This window comes from Netta rufina (assembly GCF_964035555.1).
Source record: "Netta rufina genome assembly, chromosome: 4".
NCBI classification, from domain to species: Eukaryota; Metazoa; Chordata; class Aves; order Anseriformes; family Anatidae; genus Netta; species Netta rufina.
In genome coordinates, this window is record NC_140127.1 from 16,086,038 (window position 1) to 16,107,022 (window position 20,985).

At 53.3% G+C, this 20,985-nt stretch overlaps 1 protein-coding gene across 10 annotated transcripts in view; it reads left to right on the forward strand.

The window, feature by feature from the left end:
• Positions 1-4,573: 4,573 nt before the first annotated feature.
• SEPTIN11 (septin 11) overlaps positions 4,574-20,985 on the forward strand; it is a 51,629-nt gene continuing 35,217 nt past the window's right edge. For all 10 annotated transcript variants that reach the window (XR_014618386.1, XM_084286427.1, XM_084286430.1 and 7 more), the window contains exon 1: positions 4,574-4,663. Coding sequence is in view for 9 of the 10 variants with exons in the window: in XM_084286427.1 (XP_084142553.1) it covers positions 4,637-4,663 (27 nt within the window). In the remaining variant the exon portion in view is untranslated. The remainder of the gene's footprint in view (positions 4,664-20,985) is intronic.

The window sequence follows — 20,985 nt, forward strand, 5'->3', positions numbered from 1 at the left end:
CCTCGCAGCTCGGCTCCCGGGGCTCGGCGGGGCGCTGCCGCTGCCGCTGCCCTGGCCGGCCGGGGAACCCGCCTCCCGCCCCGCCGGGCCTCTCCGCCCCCATCGCCCTCGCCCGGGGTGGCGAGGAAGAGGAGCAGCCGGGCACTGAGCTGGCCGTGCTCGGCGACAAACCGTCTCGGTGCTGAGCTGGGGGTGGTCTCCGTCCCCTGTCCTCCTCAGAACCCCCTGGGAGCCTCTCTGACACCGCCACAGGACCTTGCACCCCTTGGGGGACTCTGTGGCTCGTGAGAGCTGGCAGTGAACAGGGTTGGACGGGATGTGGTGGGGGTCAGGGTGGCTGCTGTCACACCTGCCAGGCATCGTGCCCCTGTATGACAGCTGCATGCAAGCCCCACGAGTGTCTCAAGTCAGGCTGCATCTCGTATCATCTCCACGCTCACTGAGGGAGGTCAGGCAGGACCCAGGGATCTGATTTTGGTTGTGTGTCTCTAATGCTATCACTGCTCGTGTGTACGTCACAGCTGAGGAGCACGGATAAGGTCAGTGCCCCGGTGGGCAACGTGCCCCATATGCACCAGGCAAGCTCCAGCCATGTCCCAAGGGGTTTGGGGCACAGATAGTGGGAGGAAAGCGTGCGAGGGAGTTTTTTTTATGAGTTTTTATTTATTTATTTATTTGCTTTCTGTCTTGCTGTCAGGGAGTAGAGGCACAGAGGGACTGAGCTCAGTACAGGCTCTCTGGCTTTAAAGAAGCCTGGGTCAGGCCCTCAGTCACGCTCCAGAAGTCTACGGCAAGCTCTCAGGTGACCAGAAATATTTTTAGCTGCCTGTCCTCTGGTCAGCCACTGCAAACCCAGAAGCGTGCACGCAACCTTCACAAACCCGAGGCAGAGATTGCAGTAGATGTCGTGCGTGGGTTTGCGAGCTGTGCTTTGGTAACGCTAAACCTTAGGATAACATTTGAGGTTGTGAGAGCGGATGTGTGCGGTGGTTTTGCTCTCCAGAAAGTAAGCTGCTCAGGTCTGCACTTCTGAGGTGCTGATTGTGGACGATTAGTTTCTGCCACAGTACATTACCAGGCTGGTTTGTATGATAAATTGCGCTGTGGAGTTGCAGGGCTGCTAAAATGTAACCTCTGGAATGGTGGGGGTAGCCCCAAAAGAAACATTTAAGTTTCCAGGGCAGAAGTTACAGTTTCAGCAGTGTATCAAGAGAGTCATGCAGCGTGCCAAGCTGTGGGTTGCTTAGGTGGCAGCAGCAAGAGGAACTGCACTTTTATGCTACACCGCATCTTGCTTTGGGTTTTTACTGCGGTGTGGAGCAGGAGAGTGTGGTTACACCCCATCGGAAGCATTCGTCTGAGGAGGGCGCAGGTGCTGGGAGAAGGGGGATGCCATATCTGAAAAGTTAATATTTTAACATCCTGCACGTGCCTTTGGTACAGCTTTTCAAGGCAGAAACACCTCCTGAGCTCTAAATTGCATTCACAGCTCTGTGTTTGATGGCAGCACACCCTCAGTGGAAGCGGTTGGGATGCAGTGCGTGGAGCATAATGATATAATTGTGATCACAAACAAGAGAGGAGGAGAGATTGTGGAGATAAAAAATCCAAGTAAATAACAGTGGCAAACAACAGCATTGCTATGAAAATGCTGTTTGGGTTTGATGAACTCAGATGTAAGCAGGAGGCATTTTACAGCTTTCCCTGATATTGCATTTGCACTTAAGTGCCACTGGGAAGTATTACCTCACTTACCATAAGCCCGGCACTGACTGCGAACTGGAAGGTTTTTCTCTTGAGAAATGCCAGCTCTCGCCCTGCAAGCCGTGTTCTTGAAGGCAGAGGAACGCGCTCAGGCAGCACAAAGCGACTGCTGGAGTATCTGCGGGGCTGAGGCCGATGCTGAATGCTGGCATGGGTGGAAAAACCTCGCTGAGCTTGTTCGAGTGACGTGGGTAACGCTAACGCATCTCGCCTGGCTGGGAGCGCCGCGCTTCCCGGGTAGCTCGGATACCCTTGGGAGGCACCCGCAAAAAAGTGTTGAGTGAGTAGCTTGTGTTGATTCAGAGGCTGGGGCACGTCTCTGCCCTTACAGCCTCGGCTGCAAATCCCATTTGGGGATTAAGGGGGTGTAATGCTGCATGCTGGCAAGATGTGCAGCTCTGCTACCTGCAGTCTCTTTGTCTGCTTCACACTCAGAGGTTTAAAGAGGCTCTTGTCTCCCTTATCCTGTGGCAGTTTGCTGTCTGTAAATTGCTCACTTTTGGTTGTGGGCAACAGTCTTCAGAAAGACTGAATTTACCCCGTTCTTGCCCTCTTTGAGGGCTCTGGACACAACAGGTCTCTTCAGGTGACATTTGAGTAAGCTGTGAGTGGTGCTAATCACAAAGTGGGGGCAGGCTCAAGCAGTATTTCAAAATTATAAGCTCACCACTCCGCCTTGTAGCCTCCTGCTGCTGTACGAGATGGTGGTAGGGAGCCACGTACCTGCAGCTGATTTTAAACAGGAGGAAAGTTAACCTGAGCTCTGCGTCTGCTTGCGTATTTTCTCATCCCCTGTAATCTGACAAATTGCCCCACAGCTGACATAAAAGGTCAGTAAAGCAATGACATGCTGCCGCAGCAAAATGATGCAAAAGAGCTTCGGAAAAATTCAATCAGTCCCCACAGGGACTCTAGAATGAAAGGCTGGCGTTTCCCTTCACACAGGGACGCGTTTGTCAGCAGCAGCCATGCAGCTTGTAGGAATGAAGGGTCTGCTTCTTCCCGTTGAACACGAGGAATGCGAGGAACTGCGCTAGAAGAGATCTGGAGAGATTGCAGCACGTTTCCTTGACTTGATGGGGCTTAGTTCCTACTCCGTCAGCAGGAACAGCCATGCTCAGGAAGGTCTGTACACACGGGTGTCGGGGAGAAAACTCAGCCACAGCTCTCCCAGCCTCGGTGGTGAGCCACATTGGGGCTCTGCACACACGGAGATCTCTGTGTTAGTTACGTGGTGCTGGTGGAGGAGCGTTGTGCCAGCCGCTGACTCACAGGAGGGGAAGCTGTGCGTCTCACTCACAGGTGCAACAAGGGCAGCTCTTTGGAAATCACCACCAGGTTTCCACTAGAGGCTGCACTGGTCCCAGCACAGGTGTGCTCAGCGCCTCTCCTGGAGCCCGGCATGCAGGAGGAGGAACTTGCTACAAGAGCAAGATGAGATGAACAGAGCAGCCTGCTTAGGATATGAGCTGGATGAATGTTATTCAGCTGTGCTCCCCAAACCCTTGTTACTGGGAGAAAGCCCACCAGCTTTTTGTGCAGCAGGTTTACTAATGAAAGCTGCACACCTGTGACTTGGAGCAGATCCTTAAACCCCCCCCGGGACGGAGGGAGAGGAGCTGCGTGGTGGTGCTGCACCCCCTTCCTTTGCTGGGCAGTTTGAGGCAGCAGGACCAGGCTCAGGTACCACAGTGTCATCTAGGCTGGAAGAGACCTCCAAGATCACTGAGTCCAACCTCTGACCTAACGCTAACAGCCCTCCACTAAACCATTTCCCTAAGCTCTACATCTAAACGTCTTTTGAAGACTTCCAGGGATGGTGACTCCACCACTTCCCTGGGCAGCCTGTTCCAATGCCTCACAACCCTTTCAGTGAAGAAGTTCTTCCTAACATCTAACCTAAAACTCCCCTGGCTCAACTTAAGCCCATTCCCCCTCGTCCTGTCACCAGGCACATGGGAGAACAGGCCAACCCCCACCTCGCTACAGCCCTTATAGGTCCCTTGAGGTACCTATAGAGAGCGATAAGGTCGCCCCTGAGCCCCCTCTTCTCCAGGCTGAACAAGCCCAGCTCCCTCAGCCTCTCCTCGTAGGACTTGTTCTCCAGGCCCCTCACCAGCTTCGTCGCCCTTCTCTGCACCCGCTCAAGCACCTCCATGTCCTTCTTGTAGCGAGGGGCCCAAAACTGAACACAGTACTCGAGGTGCGGCCTCACCAGGAGGATGATCACTTCCCTACATCCTTCAAAACATGGTCAGAAGAACCGAGGGATGGGAACTCTTGGACTCCATAGCCTCTGCCAACAGCCTTGTGCTTCTTTGTAGCAGCAGTCCAGGGATGACTTTTGGGGTGCCAAGGCAAAGCCTTTAGGTTAGAGGGTGCATGAATACCAAGGCCTGTTTGCTGGCTGCTGGTCTACTCGTGGGAGCTGCTTTCAGCTTTTACCCTTTTGTCTTTTTGCCTCAGCTCTTCGGCTGCTCCCTTCAGCGGGTAGGGCTGTAACACCCCTTGCATGTGCAGAGAATCAGGCTTCTGCCTTTTGGGGTTTCGTGCCTTGGCGAAACCACCTCCAGCAGCGTCCCGGCCGGTCCCCGGCTCGGCCACCGGGGCGGGGGTCCCCGGAGCAGGGGGGGCTCTGCCTCCAGCGCCTCCCCGCCGCGCTGGGGGGGGAGAAAGGGGGCGAAGGGGCCGGGATCCCCTACCCGGGGGTGGCCGCAGCCCCTCGGGGGGTGGCAGCGGCCGGCCCCGGGGGAGGGCCGGGGGGGGCCCGCCTCGCCGCCCGGCCCCTTCGCATTGCGCATGGGCCCTCCCCGCCGGGTGGCCATGTTGCAGCCCTAGCAGGCAGCCAGGAGGAGGGCCGGGGAGCGCAGCGATGGCCGTGGCCGTGGGCAGACCGGCGGTGGGTGCGGGACGGGGTTTTGGGGTGGAGGGGAGGCCGGGAGGGCTCGCCGCGGGGTCCCCTCTCCCCGCCTGCGCCCCTGCCCCGCGCCCGGCGCCGAACTTTTTGGGGCCGCGGCTCTTTGGGGCTGCGGGGTCCCGGGCTGCTCCCGGCGGGGCTGCGCTCGGGGGCTCCCCGGGAAAAGGGGAAAGGGGGAGAGGGGGCTCGGGGACCCCCCGGTATGGGGGCTGCGGGGGCACGCGTGGCTCGCGTCCTCCGGCGCGGCTGGGAGGGGAGGGAAGGGGAGGCTCGCTGTTTTACATCCCTGCCGAGAGGGACAAAGGGTTTCCCTTTGCAGAGAGGGGGAAAAAAAAAATAGAAGACCCTCTCCATGCACACGCAGAAGCTAGCAGATGCTGCTGCGGGTGGGGGAAAGTCTGCGTCCTGCACCCGGCTGCAGGAACGTGGAGGGAGCTCCGGGGCGAGCTGCGCCTCGGCGGCCGGGGGAGGGAGACAGAGCGGAGCGGCTCGCATCTAACTTTCACGGCGCTTGGGAGTGAAGCAGGGGCTGCCCCCGAGCCGGGGACTTGAATGTGGCTCCTTGCAGAGCAAATGGTCTGCCTTCAGGGTGGGACCGGGACCAGACGGGTTCCTGTAGGGCTGGTGATGTGCTTGGGGAGCTGCCCGGCTATGGGGCTCCTCTGATGTGGCACGGGGAGTGTGTGAGGGTGGTGGTGATGGTAAGGTGTAGGTGGGGAAGTTAGGCTACGAGGCGAGATGAGAGCTGATGTTTGTGAGCAGAATGCCTACAAATTATCCCAGCTGCTTATAAAGCTGCGTCTGAAATGAGCCCTTGATTGCAAGCTCCAAAATGCGCTTGGAAGCTGAAGTTTGTGTTTCGGTGGGAAAAGATGCCTGGAAATCCCTGCTTCGGCTGGTGCTTAGGGCAGGCTGGCTGGTACTGCGAAGCGGAGCCCTTCTGCTTTGTGTGGAGTAGCGACCTCAGCCTGTGAATGGGCTTGGGAGTGGTTTATTGCCAGTTTATTGCGAGACGTGCTTGCTGTTTGTTCGCGTGTGCGCCGCTTTTCTTCCTTGGTTGTATTACCCTGAGCCTCTCCTGGCTTTGCTGAACAGCAGTCCCCTCGCCATCCCGGGGCAGCATCTGCAGGGACTTGTGTAGTGGTTCAGCTAAATTCAGACCATGTGCCGCTGAGTCCGGCCAGAATAAAGCATCCCTCGGGGTGGGAAGTGTGTGTGTGGGACAGGGGAGGGCGAGGGGACTCTGCAGTGGGCAGACCAGGCACCAAATGGGTACTTCTCAGAGAGTTGTTTGACCTGGGATAACAGCAAAATAAAGGAGAGCAGGCTGGCATTCAGTAGGTGCTGAGCATATCGTCTCCTTTACCGTATCTGATCCCCTCTGCTGCTGGGGAGGTGGCAGGGAACCTGAGGAAACAGTTAATTACACGGGAGAGCGAGGCAAAAGTGGTGAGTGCGTCTCTCAGCCTGATCACCAGGTCTTGTATGGGTGCTGAGCGATGTGTGTCGCTGGCAGGAGCGAGGGGGGGAGAATTAAGGGAAGGAATGAAGCTAGGAGTGAGCGAGTTTGATTTCTAAAAACCAAGATAACATTCCTGAGTCACAACCTTTTACATCCTGGCAGGATACAACATTATGCTAATTGGAAAAGCATGCATAAAAAACGAACCTCGGCGAGCTGCTCTGAAGTGTCTGTGTTTAATTGTAGCCGAGCAGGGCGTGTTTTGGTAGGATGGGTGGCTTTCATTTCAAGGCCCCGGTCCCGCAGATGGGAAGGCACACGTGTAAGGCACTGCCTGTAATTTCGTTTGACTTAATGGAGGCTGATCTCAGCATGTAAATGCAAAGGCATGCATAAGCAAAGCTTTCGCAGCGCTGGGAGCTGCCATGGGACCTCGCAGCTGATGAAAGCCATGCATGTGCTTAACCGTGCGTCTGGGTGGAAGCATGGGGACGGTACCTGGGCTCCGAGATGAGCCACTTGCAGCCTGGAGGCTCGCGGTGCCCTGGACGGGGATCCCAGCTCCTGCTGGGCTCATCCCCAGCACCTTGACCAGCGCTGGGTGGTGCCGCAGGAGGTCGGAGCATGGAAGGGGGCTCTGGCTTCCCTACCCTGCTCTTTATTTGTTTATCCTAAACGGCTACAGGATCACAGCTTGGCCTAGTTAAAGGCAACACCAGCATGCACACGCAGATACTACGCCTCCTCCCCCCGCCAGTCAAACAGCAATTGATGGAAAATGAAGCTGGAACGCTGACTCGTACACGGGGGCCTCGAAATGTGCTATCTGAGAGACAAGACCGGCACACTGCATTCTTCACTCTGTTTTAAAAATACTTCAGAACAAGAGACTGCCAGTTTCCATGGAGGGGAGGGAGGGGAAGAGAGGAAAGAAGGTAGAGCGGGGCTAGCGGAGCTGAGGAATCGGCGTTTTTTTGGCTCCCTCTGAACAGCAGATCTAGCAGCACCCCCTGAAATTGTGTGTAGTTTGTGAACCCTTCGTTTCCTTTATTCACCTCGGTGCCTTGTCTGTGGTAGGAAATGCTTTCAGACTGTTTGTGTCGCTCCTGTTGATGTTAACAATGGTGGGAACCTGGCTCCTCCTCGCCTTGTTTTTAACACGGCCACAGATTTTGGGCAGGCTGTGGCCAGCCCACCATGAGCTCGGGGCCACTAGCTCTTCCAGCATGACTTGAGCTGACCTGGAGGCAGGGCCTGATGGAGATCCTCAGAAAATCCTTCTCTTGGGTAGACGGGGTCATGGGAAATCAATTTTAGTGCTTGAATAAGGCCCTGAAACAGTGATTAAGCAGCTTGTGGCTCGCCTTGTAGGAGAGACGCAAAGGACAAGGGGGTCTTCTGCTGGCTTTGCGAGTGCTTCTGCCTTGTCTGACCTCGCTGTTGGCTCCAGGCTGCAGCAGCTCTTGTAGGAAAAGGCAGTGGAGCAGCCTGAGCTCAGAACAGTTGGCCCCACCAGGTGACTGAAAAACAAACAAACCAAAAACGCAGCAGTTCCTCGAGCTTTTTTTAGGCACGCCATCCAGCTCCATTCGTTTCCAGCTCTGTGAGCAGCTCTCCAGCCTGCTGCAGTAAGCGGTGCGTGATGATGGCTCCGACAAACGCCACGGCGCTGGTAGCAGTCAGCGTTGATACTGCTGGAGAGTGCTCCAGATCGGAGGCAAAAAAAAAAAAGAGAATCAAGTTGGGGTCTCGCTGTCTCAGTGAAGAACAGCGGTAACCAACTACTGCTCCACACGGCCCTCCTTCCCTGTAAGTGCTAGTTTGGGTGCTGCTGTGTGTTGTGCTCAGCAGGAAGCCATAAGAGCTGCTGTCCCTCGGCTGCTTGCTTGTCTGGGCACCTTCATCCGTGCTCTGGTGTGGAGGTGGGTGGGCCAGGAGTTGCCATCTGCACCCACAGGTCAGGCCAGTGGGACATAACACAAGAGCAGGCAAGGCCCACTTGGCCTCTGGTGAGTGGAGCCATCACCTGCTTTTTTTTTTTTTGTACTTTAATGTGAGCTTATAGCTGCTTTAGATCTTTTCTATTATAAAGTGAATCTTCTGCTACCATTTCTACATTTGAGTTTTATTTTCAAATGGGGTCTAGCTTATTGAAATGCCCTAATTGCAGGTTATATCCTAGCAGATCTGGTCATGAACACTTGCCACAGGCTAACCCGAAAAGGCTCGTTTTAGGAAGGTTTTGGTTTTGCCTGCGGCTCCTGCAAACTGATTGCTTCATGAACAGCGGTAGCTGCAAAGAGAATTGTTTCTGGAGATCTGCATGCATCTCATCGATTTCAGCCAGAAACTGCAGTAACCTCTCTGGTGTGATGGCAGTGGAAGGGGAGAAACAGCGCTTGTAACCCTGAGGGGCATCTTTGTGGGTGAGTTGCAGGACTCCCGTTTGGGACCATCTCAGATCTGGTGCTGTGCTGGGGTGAGCGGGGTGCAGCCCTAATCGGGTCGTGCTTTGTACACGAGGGACTCAATCTGTTTGCCAGCCACGTGTTAAATGCAGCGGGTGTGCCGAATGCTTCACCTGAGCACATTAGTATGGCTTGAGTGAAGCTGGTGGCAGCCTCTGTTCTGTCTGTGAGCACAGACTGAGGTGCGGGGAGAGGCCTGGGCTTGGTGGAGGGCTCGCTTGGATTGCCCAGTGACGGCACAAGCTGCATTTCCCTCTCCCACGAGGAAGCACAGCGAGTGATTTGCAGGGAAGTGCGAGAGCCCAGGCTGCCCCAGAGGTCAAACTGCAAGCCTGCTTCTATGCTTTCAGCTAGAGGGTCCGGTCTGTAGCCGCAGCCAAATCTTTGTGTTTCAAGGCGTGCAAATCATCTCCTTTAACCCCTATGAAAACCCATCTCCTCCACTCTGAGTCAGCCCGGGAGCTTCTGGCAGCTTTCAGATGAGTGGAGAATGCCAGGGTGACAGCCCTGGCTTGATTTTTTCCAGGACAAAATCCAGCAGGCAGCAGCCTGGCTTGGAAATAAGGAATCTGCAGCCTGGAAAGGTGAGGGTGTCTGGTTATCATTGATGCTGGTTCTTGGCACGTGTCCTTAATGGTGTGCATCACCCCGGATCCTCCTGAGCTGTGCAGCAAATGTACAGAATTACAAATCGGGAGGTTGTGTATTAATGTAGCTACTCGTCCTTCTCTTGCTTCTACGTTTGACTGAAGGTTTCTCTGTTCATCATCGTCTCCTCTTGTGTTAATCAGTAGAAGTAAATCTCATGTATGTCTGTGCAATGAGTGTACTTAGAAACAGCACGACTGATGAGATTTCAGTGGCCTCTTCTGGTTTTGTTTTGCTCATAACTTGAGATGTTGTCAAGACTGATTTATTTTTTTCCAGAAATTGCTGAATTAAGTCACTGGAAACAATTCTCATTTATTGCAGCCTCTATGGCTAAAAGATGAGTTGCCGTGCTGTGAGCAGGTATGTTGCCATGCTGTAAAAACCAGCAGTGATCAAGGCTTAACACAGCTGGCTGGAACTGAGTGCGCACCATCTTCAAACCTGTGTCAAGCCCCCAAGAAGAGCAGAGATTTTGCCAGATCCTCTGGTGGCTTGTTCTGGTAGCAAATCACACCTCCTACCCACCGTGTTCATTGTTTCTTCCTTCTTTTCCCCAGATTTGTTTCACACCCAGCTTAGGCAGTGGTAGGTCTCACCGTGTCTCTCCTGTCCCGGTCAGTCTCAGAGATTTGAGCTCTGAGCTCTGTTTTGTTTTGTTTTTCTCCTTTGTGCAAGCACAAGGATGTAGACTCTTAAAAAACAAGTCACTTCTCAAATCCCCTGTCAGCAACTTATCTCTAAAGTTGTAAACTTATCCCTGGCTGTGGCCAAGTCAGCCTACTTGCTGTTTTTCTTATTTTTAACATAAGAAACAATGAGTCAACGAATACTCTTGTGTTAGTTTACAGAATCAGAGATTAGGATTTTTAATTACTTTTGAAAATGGTTTTTCACTTCCTGTATATTTCATGCAGTATCCAAGCCAAGAAAAATCCTTATTGCTTTTAAAGGAACGCTTTCCTGTCACAAAGTCTCTTTTATCTTGGAAAATGCCAACCTAGTCTCATTCTGTTTCATCTCTCTCATTAATATTGGATACGTGGCGCTCTAATATGGCAGCTGAAGCAAAGCACGGAGTTTCAGCTAATATCTGACAACAGCAAGCTGAGATTAAGTGACATGTGAGTGCAATCTGCTCTATATAAAGTAATTGGCGTTTTCCAGGAGCATTTGACCTAATTTGTGGTTCTTTCTCCTGCTGCCCCCTCAAATCTGCCCTCAGAGGTTGGTTAGTCATCAGGGCTTCAGAGCTGCATGATGCTTGGGGAAAACCCGCCTGTAAGTCTCAGCTCTTCAGTAGGGCAGCAGTAAAGCCTTCCTGATGCCCCGAATCGCAAAGAAGCAGGGCTGGGAGTTGAAACCAAACCTGTGGAAGTGTGCTGCCTTCTGGGATGCCCGGCTGGTGGTAGCTGGGACAAAGAAGGAATAACTTAGCTTGGGTTCTGGTATGTAATTGCCAGAAAGTAGTAGTGTAAGGGGGCCTTGGGTTTTGTGTTTCCAGGTAGTTGAATATTCATCCTGCTGGAAATCACCTGTGCTGTTCTGCATGTGGAGTTATGCAGCTATTCATCATTAGATCCTTAATTACAAGAGGCACTGGGGATTAGGGCTTATGTGGCTGGCACGCTGCAAGTGCTTTGGCCCCTGATCTGCGGGGCGGTCTTGGGCACTTCAATTTGCTGTGCCCTTGTTTTCTCCATGTGTAAGGCAGATGATAATTCCCTTCCTCCTTTTTTTTAAGGTGCGTAGGTATGATGAATGGATTAATAGCACAGCTGCTTCATAAACCTAGCACCAAATCTAGTGAGATCTTGTGGCACGGAGGCATTACCAGACTAAATGCTTTTAATTAAAAGTGCTTTCAAGAAAACAACTATTCAAATGAGGTAATATGCAAGTTATGTTTTCGGGGAGATTTAACAGCTAATTTCAATAAGGAAGAGGGGATTAAAAGTGAGCAATATGAGTAACTCCACTGACCTTGTTTTTATGGGTTTATGTAAATGCAGCAGAGGGCAGTTTTCACACAGAGCATTCCTCAGACACGGCGAGTTTCTGTGTTGCAGGCTAGAACCGTTTAAGCATCAAAGCTGGAGGTGTTTTGGTTTTGTTGCTTAAACAAAAACATTATTTGAAACCGTAGCCTGGTGCGTGACTACCGTCTGTTATTCAAGGCCTCAGCCTCGCCAGGAGCGGAGCTCAGAAGAGCAGTTTTTCCATGGGATGTGACCTAAGGAAAGCAGTATTTTGTACAGCCTAACCAAGCAACCTGGTGACTTGGACAGCAGGGCCGTGGCCCAGAGTCCTGGGTTCAGTGGTGCTGGGCAGGTAGGAGGGTGGATGGCTGCTGTCCTTCTGCTTTTTGTGTGAGTAGGACGACTGGAAGCCTGCTCTCAAGGCTTCTGCTCTGTTTTGCACCTCTGGGGGGTACTGGGTGGCCCAAGGAGGTGTGAGCATCACGCACCCACCCATGGAAGGGTGCTTTGCTGCTTCTCCTGGGGCCTGCCACAGGGCCAGGCTTGCATGGCATGCCCAAACAGGGTGGGAGCCCAGGAGCTACAAGTACAAACCCAGCTCTTCTCCTGGACGGTCCTGAGAGGACAGCAGAAAGAGCTGGGCGTTAGTCTGCCTCTCTGAAGTCCTGCCAAACCCCCAGGGCTGCTATTTACCTGTCAGACCCCAGCTGCTCTGGGCTGGGGCATAAGCAACCCATGCAAAGCGTGGCATGGCTGCGCACGGGAGCTGTGCCCCCGTTTTGGGACAGGCAGCTCTCGGGCACTTGGAGTCGCTGAGCGTGTCGGAGCAGGGAGCTCCTTCGTGTGAACTGCTCCTGCCCAGCCTTCCGCAGGAAACGCTGGCTGGGAGCAGGCTCCGTTTGCCTTAGGACATGTTTGTCTTCCCAAATCCCGAGCTTCGGCTCCGTGGGGTTGTGACTGGATTTACCTGCTCTGTCAGCTCTCCAAATCCTGCCTGCTGCAGCGAGGCAGAGCTCAGGGTGGTGGGGGCTGCTCGCCCTGCAGCACCCCTGCTCGGCTGTGGCTGCTACGTGCTGTGTGCTGGCTCTTAGCCGGCTGAGCTGAGCAGCTCGCAGCCAAACAGGGAGACCCGACGTGCCCGGCTGTGTGTCCCCGTGACTTAGGGGAAGAAAAGGGAATGGAGATCCGTCCTGAAAACTGGGATCTAGAACGGGCAGCCTGTGAGGAGCTGTGGGACCTGTGCTCGTCCTACCTTTGAGAGGAAAATAAAGTCTTGGGATATATTTGAGTTAGGTGGGGATACAAAGCTACAGCGTAAAGTAACTGCAGGAGATGCATGGCCATGCCAAGTCCTCTTGCTTATTATTGCTGTCGTTCTGAGCAACAGCCCTACAAAATATCCTGTTCTCCCCTTCCAAAAGCTGTCCTTGAGCAACGTATTTCAATGAGGTGGAGTGGAATATGTATTGCCTGTTTCTGTACGTTTGTGAGACTTGGAAATCTAGCAGGTACGTGTTTAGCTTGACTGCCTGGGGAAAGAGTGAGCAGCTGGACACAACTTCCTCTCGTTTGGGGTATATCAAAGAAAAAGCATTATAAGTACATATTCGAACACTGCTCTGATACAAGCAGCCCTTGGTTGTTACAGCACAAGTCCTGACAGGAGGGCAGAGATTACAGGTATGGAGCTGACCACTTCTGCCTTCTTTTGAAGCACAAACTGGGGTGGGCAGTCGGAGGAGAGCACGGTGGCCAGTGTTAATTCATCTGCAGAGGTGGGTGCGGGCTCCAGTGTAACCTTTTAGCAGGGCTGCACTGACAGCTAATGGAAGTTGCAGCAGCCTGTTCATGGAATAATTTATGAGTTGGGGAGAGCACGATTCCAGCGAGCACACGGGGGAATGCCAGCACCTCGCAATGCTCTGCCAGGGGTCTTGTGAGCAGCGAGAGTGCTGCAGGACAAACAGCATTGGGTTAGCTCGGGGCGAGGCATGCAAGCATTGCACTTAGCTCCTGAAGGCTGTCCCTGCTGTGCAGCAGCACTGGGCTGTAGGCAGTGGAAGTGTAGTGACTGGAAGTGTTCCTCATGCATCAAACAAGCTGTGGGAAGCAGCACAGGGAGAGATCTTGAGCTGCAGGCTCTTCCCAGGCAGCTCTTGCAATCCCTGTGCTGCTTGGGAAGGCAAATCCCTTCCCTTCAAGTACTCGGGCTGCCTGAGCGAGTGCCAGGTTCCTTCACAGCACAGCTCCGAGGCGTCTTGTACCACCTCAGAGCTGCTCTCTGGCTCGCAGCGAGGTGCTGGGCGCCTTTCCTGTGGCTGCAGAAGCTGCAGCCTTGCCTCGGCACCGTGCTCGAGAGCCAGATGTGAACCAGCAGCACTCGCCTGCCGGTTTCCAGCTCTGGAGCCTCCTGCTTTTAATTAAACTGTCGCGACAGCGCGGGCAGAGCAGGAGCCAGGTGGCCAAAGGTCCAGCTCACAAAGGCCTCGGGGAGCCCTGGTATGCGGCTGGGAGGCCTTGGGCAAGGCACAGGGCAGGGTCAGCGCCCGCCTGCCACTAATTGGGGGTTGTTTGCTCCATGGCAGGGCTGAGCGCACCATTGAAGTCGGGTGGTTTCCCCTCATATCAGCTTTAATAACAAAGCGCATCCTCACTCCCAGGGAGCAGCAGAGATGATAGGAGCCCCTTTGCTGGATGCTCTGGTTCTTTGTGCAGCTTTGTGCAGCTCAGAAAATCGTCATCTCTTAGGCAGTAATTAGAGGAGGCCACAAGGCGACTTGCTGCTGCCAGTCGGTGTCGCCTGCTCCAGACGTGGGCAGCTGGGGTGGCCGCCTCCTGCAGGGGGCTTGTCTGCGGTGCCAGAGCACGGCCCCGCTCTGTGCTGCGCCGACACGGGGGTGGCCTCCAAGCAGGAGGGTGAAATCCTCTGTGTCAGCCTTGTCCTGGGTGGTGGAGCTCGGCTGTGGGAACCTCCCGAGCAGAAACTGCTCTGAATTCCCTGGGAGATTCCCCGGGGGCGGGCACCCAGCAGTTCTGGAGCTGTCAGCTGGAGGAATTACCCACCCCGGGCCAACCCAAGGGCTGTGGGAGCTATGCGGTGCCGTGAGCTGGCTGCTGGAGCAGCGGGGCTGTCTGCGTGCTCACACAAGGGTCAGTGACCAGCCCCAGCGCGAGGCCGCTGTCCTCTGGTTCAAGACCCCGTGTTCCCACAAGATGTCATCTTTTAAATAAGTGTCGGTCCTAATGCACGGGGTCACCTTGGCCTTCTGATAAGCAGAGCAGGTTCACTGGGGTCCTTTCCCAGCAGAGCCGTGGTGCTGGGAAGCATGATGAAGTGTCAACGACCAGCAGGGTTCGGGGGCGCAGAGGGGAGCTGTCTTTGTAGCCACCCCCTGAGTTTTTGGCAAAATAAGCCAGGTCCACAGCTGGCGTGCTCAGCAGAGAGCACTACCCCTCCCAGGGGCTGCACAGAGCCGGCTGGCTGGTGCTTTCAGCAGCCTGGGGGTGCTCGCTGGAGCTTGTGCCTCCACCTGGCACCACAGCATCCTCCCCTGCTGCTTTCCAAGCCGAGTGTCGCTCCTGCGTGTGGCTTCCTAGGGGGCAGGATGCAGTGCCCGTCATGCTCAGATGCTCTGGGGCTGTGTTTTGTGATCTGGCTCGATCAGCAGGGCTGTGAACACAGCTCTGCGAGGGAACATGCTGGGACAGAGCTGGAGAAAAGATCCCTGTAGCAAGGCTCTTTCTGGAGCTGTTGTGTGGGAGGGGAAAAAACCCACCTGACTGATGGCAGGAGGTATGGGAAAACATCCCGTGAGCTGGAAAGTACACTTCCTCTTCTTTAGGGGTGGAAGTCCCCGTAATTTGATCAAAGGCTTGGAACTGCATGCAGCCTTATGTAAGTGACTTTAAGGGGACTTCCAGCGGACTTCCAGAGTGTGGAGAGCTACAGAAGGAGAGCTGTGCCTGCTGAACCACACTGCCCACGGCCATCGCCACCCCTTCCTCTTAGCACCTGGAAAATGGCTCCAAATCTCCGACCTAGTCCATCGGGTTATAGGCCATAATAATGATCCTGTTGCCGAGATAGGTACAGGCACCTCGGAGGCTGCAGCTGTCTTTTGAGAGCAGACACACGGACCGTGGGCTCTTAGTCCTGAAGACCTTTGTGCTGGTTTTTGGTTTCATTTTTTCTTTCCTTCAGCTCAGTGTCCAATGTGTTTTCTGTGGTTTAAAGGACTGCCTCTTGTTCATTTTTCCTGGTGTAAGAAACTTTGCTGTTGGAGCATCAGGCCCTTCCACGTTGCTAGTTAGCTTTGGATCAAGGTCTCAGAATTATTTATAAATGAGAATAGGATTCAATGGTTACAGGACAGTTAATTAGTGTCTGGAATCTAGCCACTAATAGGAGTTAATTTATAGAAATACTGTTAATATTTTTGTTTAGGAGCTTTTTCTTTTTCATTTTTTTAATTGGTAGTTCAAAATAACACCTCGTGTTCATAAAACTTCACAGTTAAATACTTTACTCTCACTTATTTCCTCATGCTTTATATACTGTTCCCACTGGGCTTCCCTGTTCTGGGGTGCTGACTTGGTGCCTTGGGATATATGCGGCTTTCTCTACACCAAAAAATTAAAATTGTTGGCTTAAAAGAGGAAAAGAAAAAAAAATGAGCTTAAGAAAACATACAGTTGGCTGAAGATTCAGGGGCTGCTAGCATCTCAAGCAACTTGCATGAGGGGAAGTGTGGGACCTTGAGGTTTTACTTATTTATTTTTCATTTCACGTTGGACAGTCTTGAAGAGACTTTCCCTTCCCTCCCCCGGGAATTCCCTGTGGCTTTTTCCCTTTCAAGGACTGCTGAAGCATGGCTGGTGTTGGTGGGAAGTTCAACGTGGGCTCAGTCTCATCTCGGAAAGAATGAGCTTCCTCCCCTGAAATCCAGATGCGCTTCTGAAAAACTTGCTGTAGATGTTCAGCAGCGCTGCGGAGCTTGAGATTTGTGCGAGCTCTCTCCTTTCGTAGGCCAAACCCCCCGAATCCTTTAGCTGACACTAGCTGTTGTCCTTTCATCTGCTTTGTGAGTTGCCCTTAAAGAAGAGGAACCAGCACCTGAAATGGCACCTCTGCCAGCCTTGTCCCCTTGGTGTGCCCAGCTTGGCCACACTCCACTGCGAGGTGGTGAGGAAGGAGGAAAGGGGTGACTGCTTTGAGAGCCATTCAGTGTGGGGCACGGGCAGATCTTTCACGTGTAGCAGCTTCTGCCACTTCTGCATCTGGCTTTATTTGTGGTATTAAGATGAAACTAATGAATCTGCTTGAAATTCTAGATAACTGGGAACTGATATTTGCTAGCTCTGTACTGCCAAGCGAAGGCTTCCTCCAGGCTGCTGCCCGGGCCGCAGGACAGCTTGCAATGCTCGTGCTGCACGCTCGCGTGCTGCTGCTCTCTCTGAGTGAGTTAGCAGCCGTGCTGGCCTTTGATGTTAGCTGACAGCTGCCTTCCTTACAGGCCGTGGGGATCTCTGCACTGCGGCGCCTGGCGTAAAGTGGGTGGTAGCTGGGAGCCTGCACAGGTTCCTGTGGCAAGTTTATTCTGTTTGCTTGCGTTTTTGTACGCTGTTGTTTGTTTTAAGTGCAATCCCACAGCAAAGGCAGTGGGATTTTCTTAATCAGGAGCTTGATGACAGTTTTCAGGTGTCCTAGCCCGTGTGTGTGCTTGCTTGGAGACTGCAGGAATATGCTGGGGCCTGGGCTGGAGGATGCCATGCTGGCACAGCCAAGCACTCAAGCACACGGCATGGCCACAACAGTTTAAAGGGACAGGTTTGTCTGTGCTTACACATTTTGCTGATAAGGTAAGGCCTGAATTTCCTCCCAGCTCAGGTAGGCTTCGTTGTTTCGGCTGCCTCAATAGCTGTTCCTGTCTGACTGCTGCTAAGGCACAGGAAAATGAAGGCAAATTGAGCAGCTGTTTATCCTGAGCTCCTTAGACATATCTGCTTTCCCAGGTCCTTTCTCCTTTGCAGCTTTTACCTCCTAGACGTGTCTTAAAAGGCGAGGTTGTTGCTTTTACTCAAGCTTACGCAATTGTAGCTCTCAGAAGTTCTGTGGCTGCCCAAAAACATGGCTTTTCCTGCTGAGGAGCACCTTGCTGCTAAGCAAGCTGCATGAAGTTATTAAATATTTAAAGAAATCATCACAGGTTGTTTAAAAGAGCAAGGACAGGTGAGGTGGCTACAGAAACCGAAGCTGCTGATGTGTCCCGAGCTTGGCCTGGTGGCACAGCGGGCACGGCAAGCTCACGTACAGGTCGGAGCTGTGCAAACACTGCGTGCCCTTGCGAAGGGGGTGGCCGGGGGTCCTGGAGGTGAGGGACCAGAGCTGTGCCAGGGATGTGCCACAAACCCTGCATCCAGTGCTGGGGATGAAACTGTGCTCAAAAGGCTCGGGAGCTGCGGTGTGGCCTCATTGCCTTTATAATGTTATAATGTATTCCCACCTGCACTGCTGACACTATTTATTTTATCCCCCAGGAATTCCAGTGGCAGTAGTAGAGGTATTTGGAAAATAGATCCCTGCAGGAGGAACTTGCCTGACAAGCCTGACGTTGGTGTCGTTGCTGTAATGGGGGGAGGATCCCTCCCTGCTGGGCTGCATTCCCAGGCTCGCATCCCGTGGGGAAAACCCCAATCTCCCTTTGGGATGGTGGCATCTGCCTGAGCCTCCTTTGGGGGTGAGGTGAGGGCACGCGGAGGGTGCAGAGGAGGGAGGAGATTGCTGTCAGTATTCTGTGAAAGGGCTGAGAGGTTTCTAGTGGAGTGGTGCCCAGGCTTTGCTGTCTGCAGTCCTGGAGGGCTGGAGGGAAACGTGATGTTTCTCTGTTTCAGCCCTAGCAGGGGCTCCCTGGGCTGACTCCCGTGGGAGATGCGATTTCAAGTCTCTTCTCTGAGACATTCATTTGCTGGGGGCAGCTCCGTGGTTTTGTAGCTGGCTTCTCTGGCCCAGGCGAAAAAGAAGCACGTAGGCCATGCTTTGTCACAGCTTTCATTGCTGATCTGCTTGCAGTGAAGGCTGAGGGTGCGTTACAGAGAGGGCAGAAACATTTCAGCTTTGGTTGAGAGCTTGGCTGTGCTGGTAAGAGGCTTTGGTGGCCTGTGCTGCAGTTCTGTAGCATCTTTCACGCTGTGTTCAGCATCTGTGATCAGCTAAAATGCAAAGAGGATTTTTTTTTTCCCTTTACTGGGGCCTTTACTGGGAGTTCAGCATAAAATCCCTTGCAGGAAATAGAGGTGGGGCAGAGCAGGGCTCTCCACGTGGATGGGAGTCGGTGTCTGTCTGCAGAACAAAAACCCTTTCTCAGCCACAGCCCAAAACCTGGGGCTGTAAAGCTGGTGTTTGGATTCCTTGTGACCAGCGAGTTAATCCTTCCTTCTGGTGCCGTGAATGTTTGTTTAGCCTTCTCTCTTACAACGCGTTTATGGGGCTCAGGCCGTTCAAGTGTGTGTTGGGCGGCTGCCGCTGTCCTGTCGGGGGATTCTTTACGGCTTGGAGCGTCACCAGGACCGCGGTGGTCATCCAGAGCCTTTGTGGTCCTGCCCCTTAGCGAGTGATGGATGCGGAGACGGCTGTGGGAACATTCCTGTCTGCAGTCCGCATGCGAGAAAAATGTTTTGTCTTGTGCTTCCCATCGAGCCCAGAAATGTGAGGTCTCCGCAGCAGCCTGTCAGCGCAGCCAGACAGCAGGGGGATAAGGAGCCTGCGATGTGTCCTCGCGTCCTGTCTCCTCCGAGCGATACCAGTGTTATGGCTGTGCTGCAGGATGGGATCTGCTTTCCTGGGGGAGAGCTCCGTCCAACTCGTGCTTTTGGAAAGACAAAACACAGCCTTTCAAGGCAACCACAAAAATCCAGAATTAATGAAGTGGAGGGAAGGAAGTACTTCAGCCAGGATGGGGAACCGCTCCTTGAAGCTGTGGCCTATTTATAAAACGCTTTGTGGAGGCTTCCCCTGCTAAAGACGGGAGAGCAAAGACCAACTGAAGGCAAGTGGGGAAGGTTGCTGTTGAGTCAGCTGAGAGCTTGGAGACTGATGTTTCGAAACTGTCAGCTGAATAATTCAGTAAGCCTTGACCTTTTTCTCTGCACGCAGGTTTGGTTCAACTTAATTTCACTCTCGCTCCTGGTGAAAAAGGAAAAGTGCATGCTAAGGTGAACAGCAGGGTTTGCAGCCTCCCATAGTCCTTGATTGCTAACCTGTTATTAATGGCGAAAGACCTGCGTGGTGCCCTAAAATAGCTTGATTTGCCCTAAGGGGCTGCACATTCTTGTTTTCCTCTTCTAAAGCAGGTGCAAGGGCTGTGGCTTCATACCCCAAAATCACCTTCCTCTAGATTTGAATGAACAGGTTCAAATCTGGTTTTGCTGCTTCGTTATTGTCCTCTCCATTCCTTGGTAGAGCCACGTACAAGTACGCCCATCGCCTGCGAGTGTCAAAAGCTGGCCTTGTTGAAAACTCAAGTGTTTAATTTCTTCTCTTTCAATCCAGATGATGCTGGGTTTTGGCAGTGCTGGGCCACTGAAGTGTCACCAAGGAATCCCAGCCTCTGTCTAGCGTTTGCCATGATCCTGGAAGCCCTGGTAGGGATTTCACAAAGAGCTCATTTGCCTGCTTCATTTACGTCCAAGCCCAAGACAAGTTGTCAGTGCCCTTTGTGTGAATTCAAGCAGCTGAACGATCATTTCTTTGAAGCCAAGACCATCGGTGCTCACCACTGCAGTACCTGCACGATGAACAAAGCGTGCCGCACGGATGTATGTTGTGTTTTTGTAAGATTTTAACATGAGGAGAATTACTGTGCTAAGTTAGACCTCTTTAGCTGAGGCTCAGGACCACTAGTAAAGAAATATTCTGAAGCTGTGCGCCTGCATGTACCCAGCTCTGCAGGGCTCACGTGGAAACTGGGGCTGTGCAGGGAACTGCAGCACAACTTCTGGTGTCTGTGCAGGGCAGTGCTGCGCTGTGACACCCCCCCTGCCTCCGAGCAGGCCGGCAGGGCACGGTATTAATACTGATCCTGCTAATAGGTCCCAGAGCTAATTAATTATCCCGAGCACGATGTGGGGCACCTTTCAGTTCTGGAGCTTGCTGAATGGGAGCTGACAAAACGCGCCCTTGATGTGCGGCTGCGTTTTTTCAGGAAAGAAAACACCAGGCTAAGGACTGGCTGAAGCAGCCCCGCTCGCCTGTGCCTGCAGCACCTCGCGAGGAGAACTGCTGCTTTTTGTGTTTGGAGCAGACCTGAACGTGATTCAGGTACAGGAACAGTGCTGCCTTGTTACAGCTCTGTCAGAAAGCCCCGCGGGCTGCTCTCCTTCCTGAAAAGCTCTGCATTTCACCCTGGTTGCGTTCCCACCACGAGCTAGGCTGGGGCTGCTGGAAACCTGGGGAAGGCTTGAGGAAAGCCTGGCGATGGGATCGGGTGCTGAGCGCCCAGGTTTGTTAGCTCTGCCCTGCCATGCCCGAGGTCGGGGTCCCGAGAGCTCCCTGCGAGCATTCCCGCGTTAGTGCGGGTCTCTCCGGGTTCACACCTCACGCTTTCCTGTGTCGAGCCCCACATTGTGCCGCGCCTCCAGCTAAAGGCTTTTAGTCAAGTCTAAATCCACTTATTTAGCAGCAGCTGGTTGGGGCTATTTTAAGTGCATGGCAGCGGAACACAGGAGGAAATGGCTGTTGGTTTTTTTCCT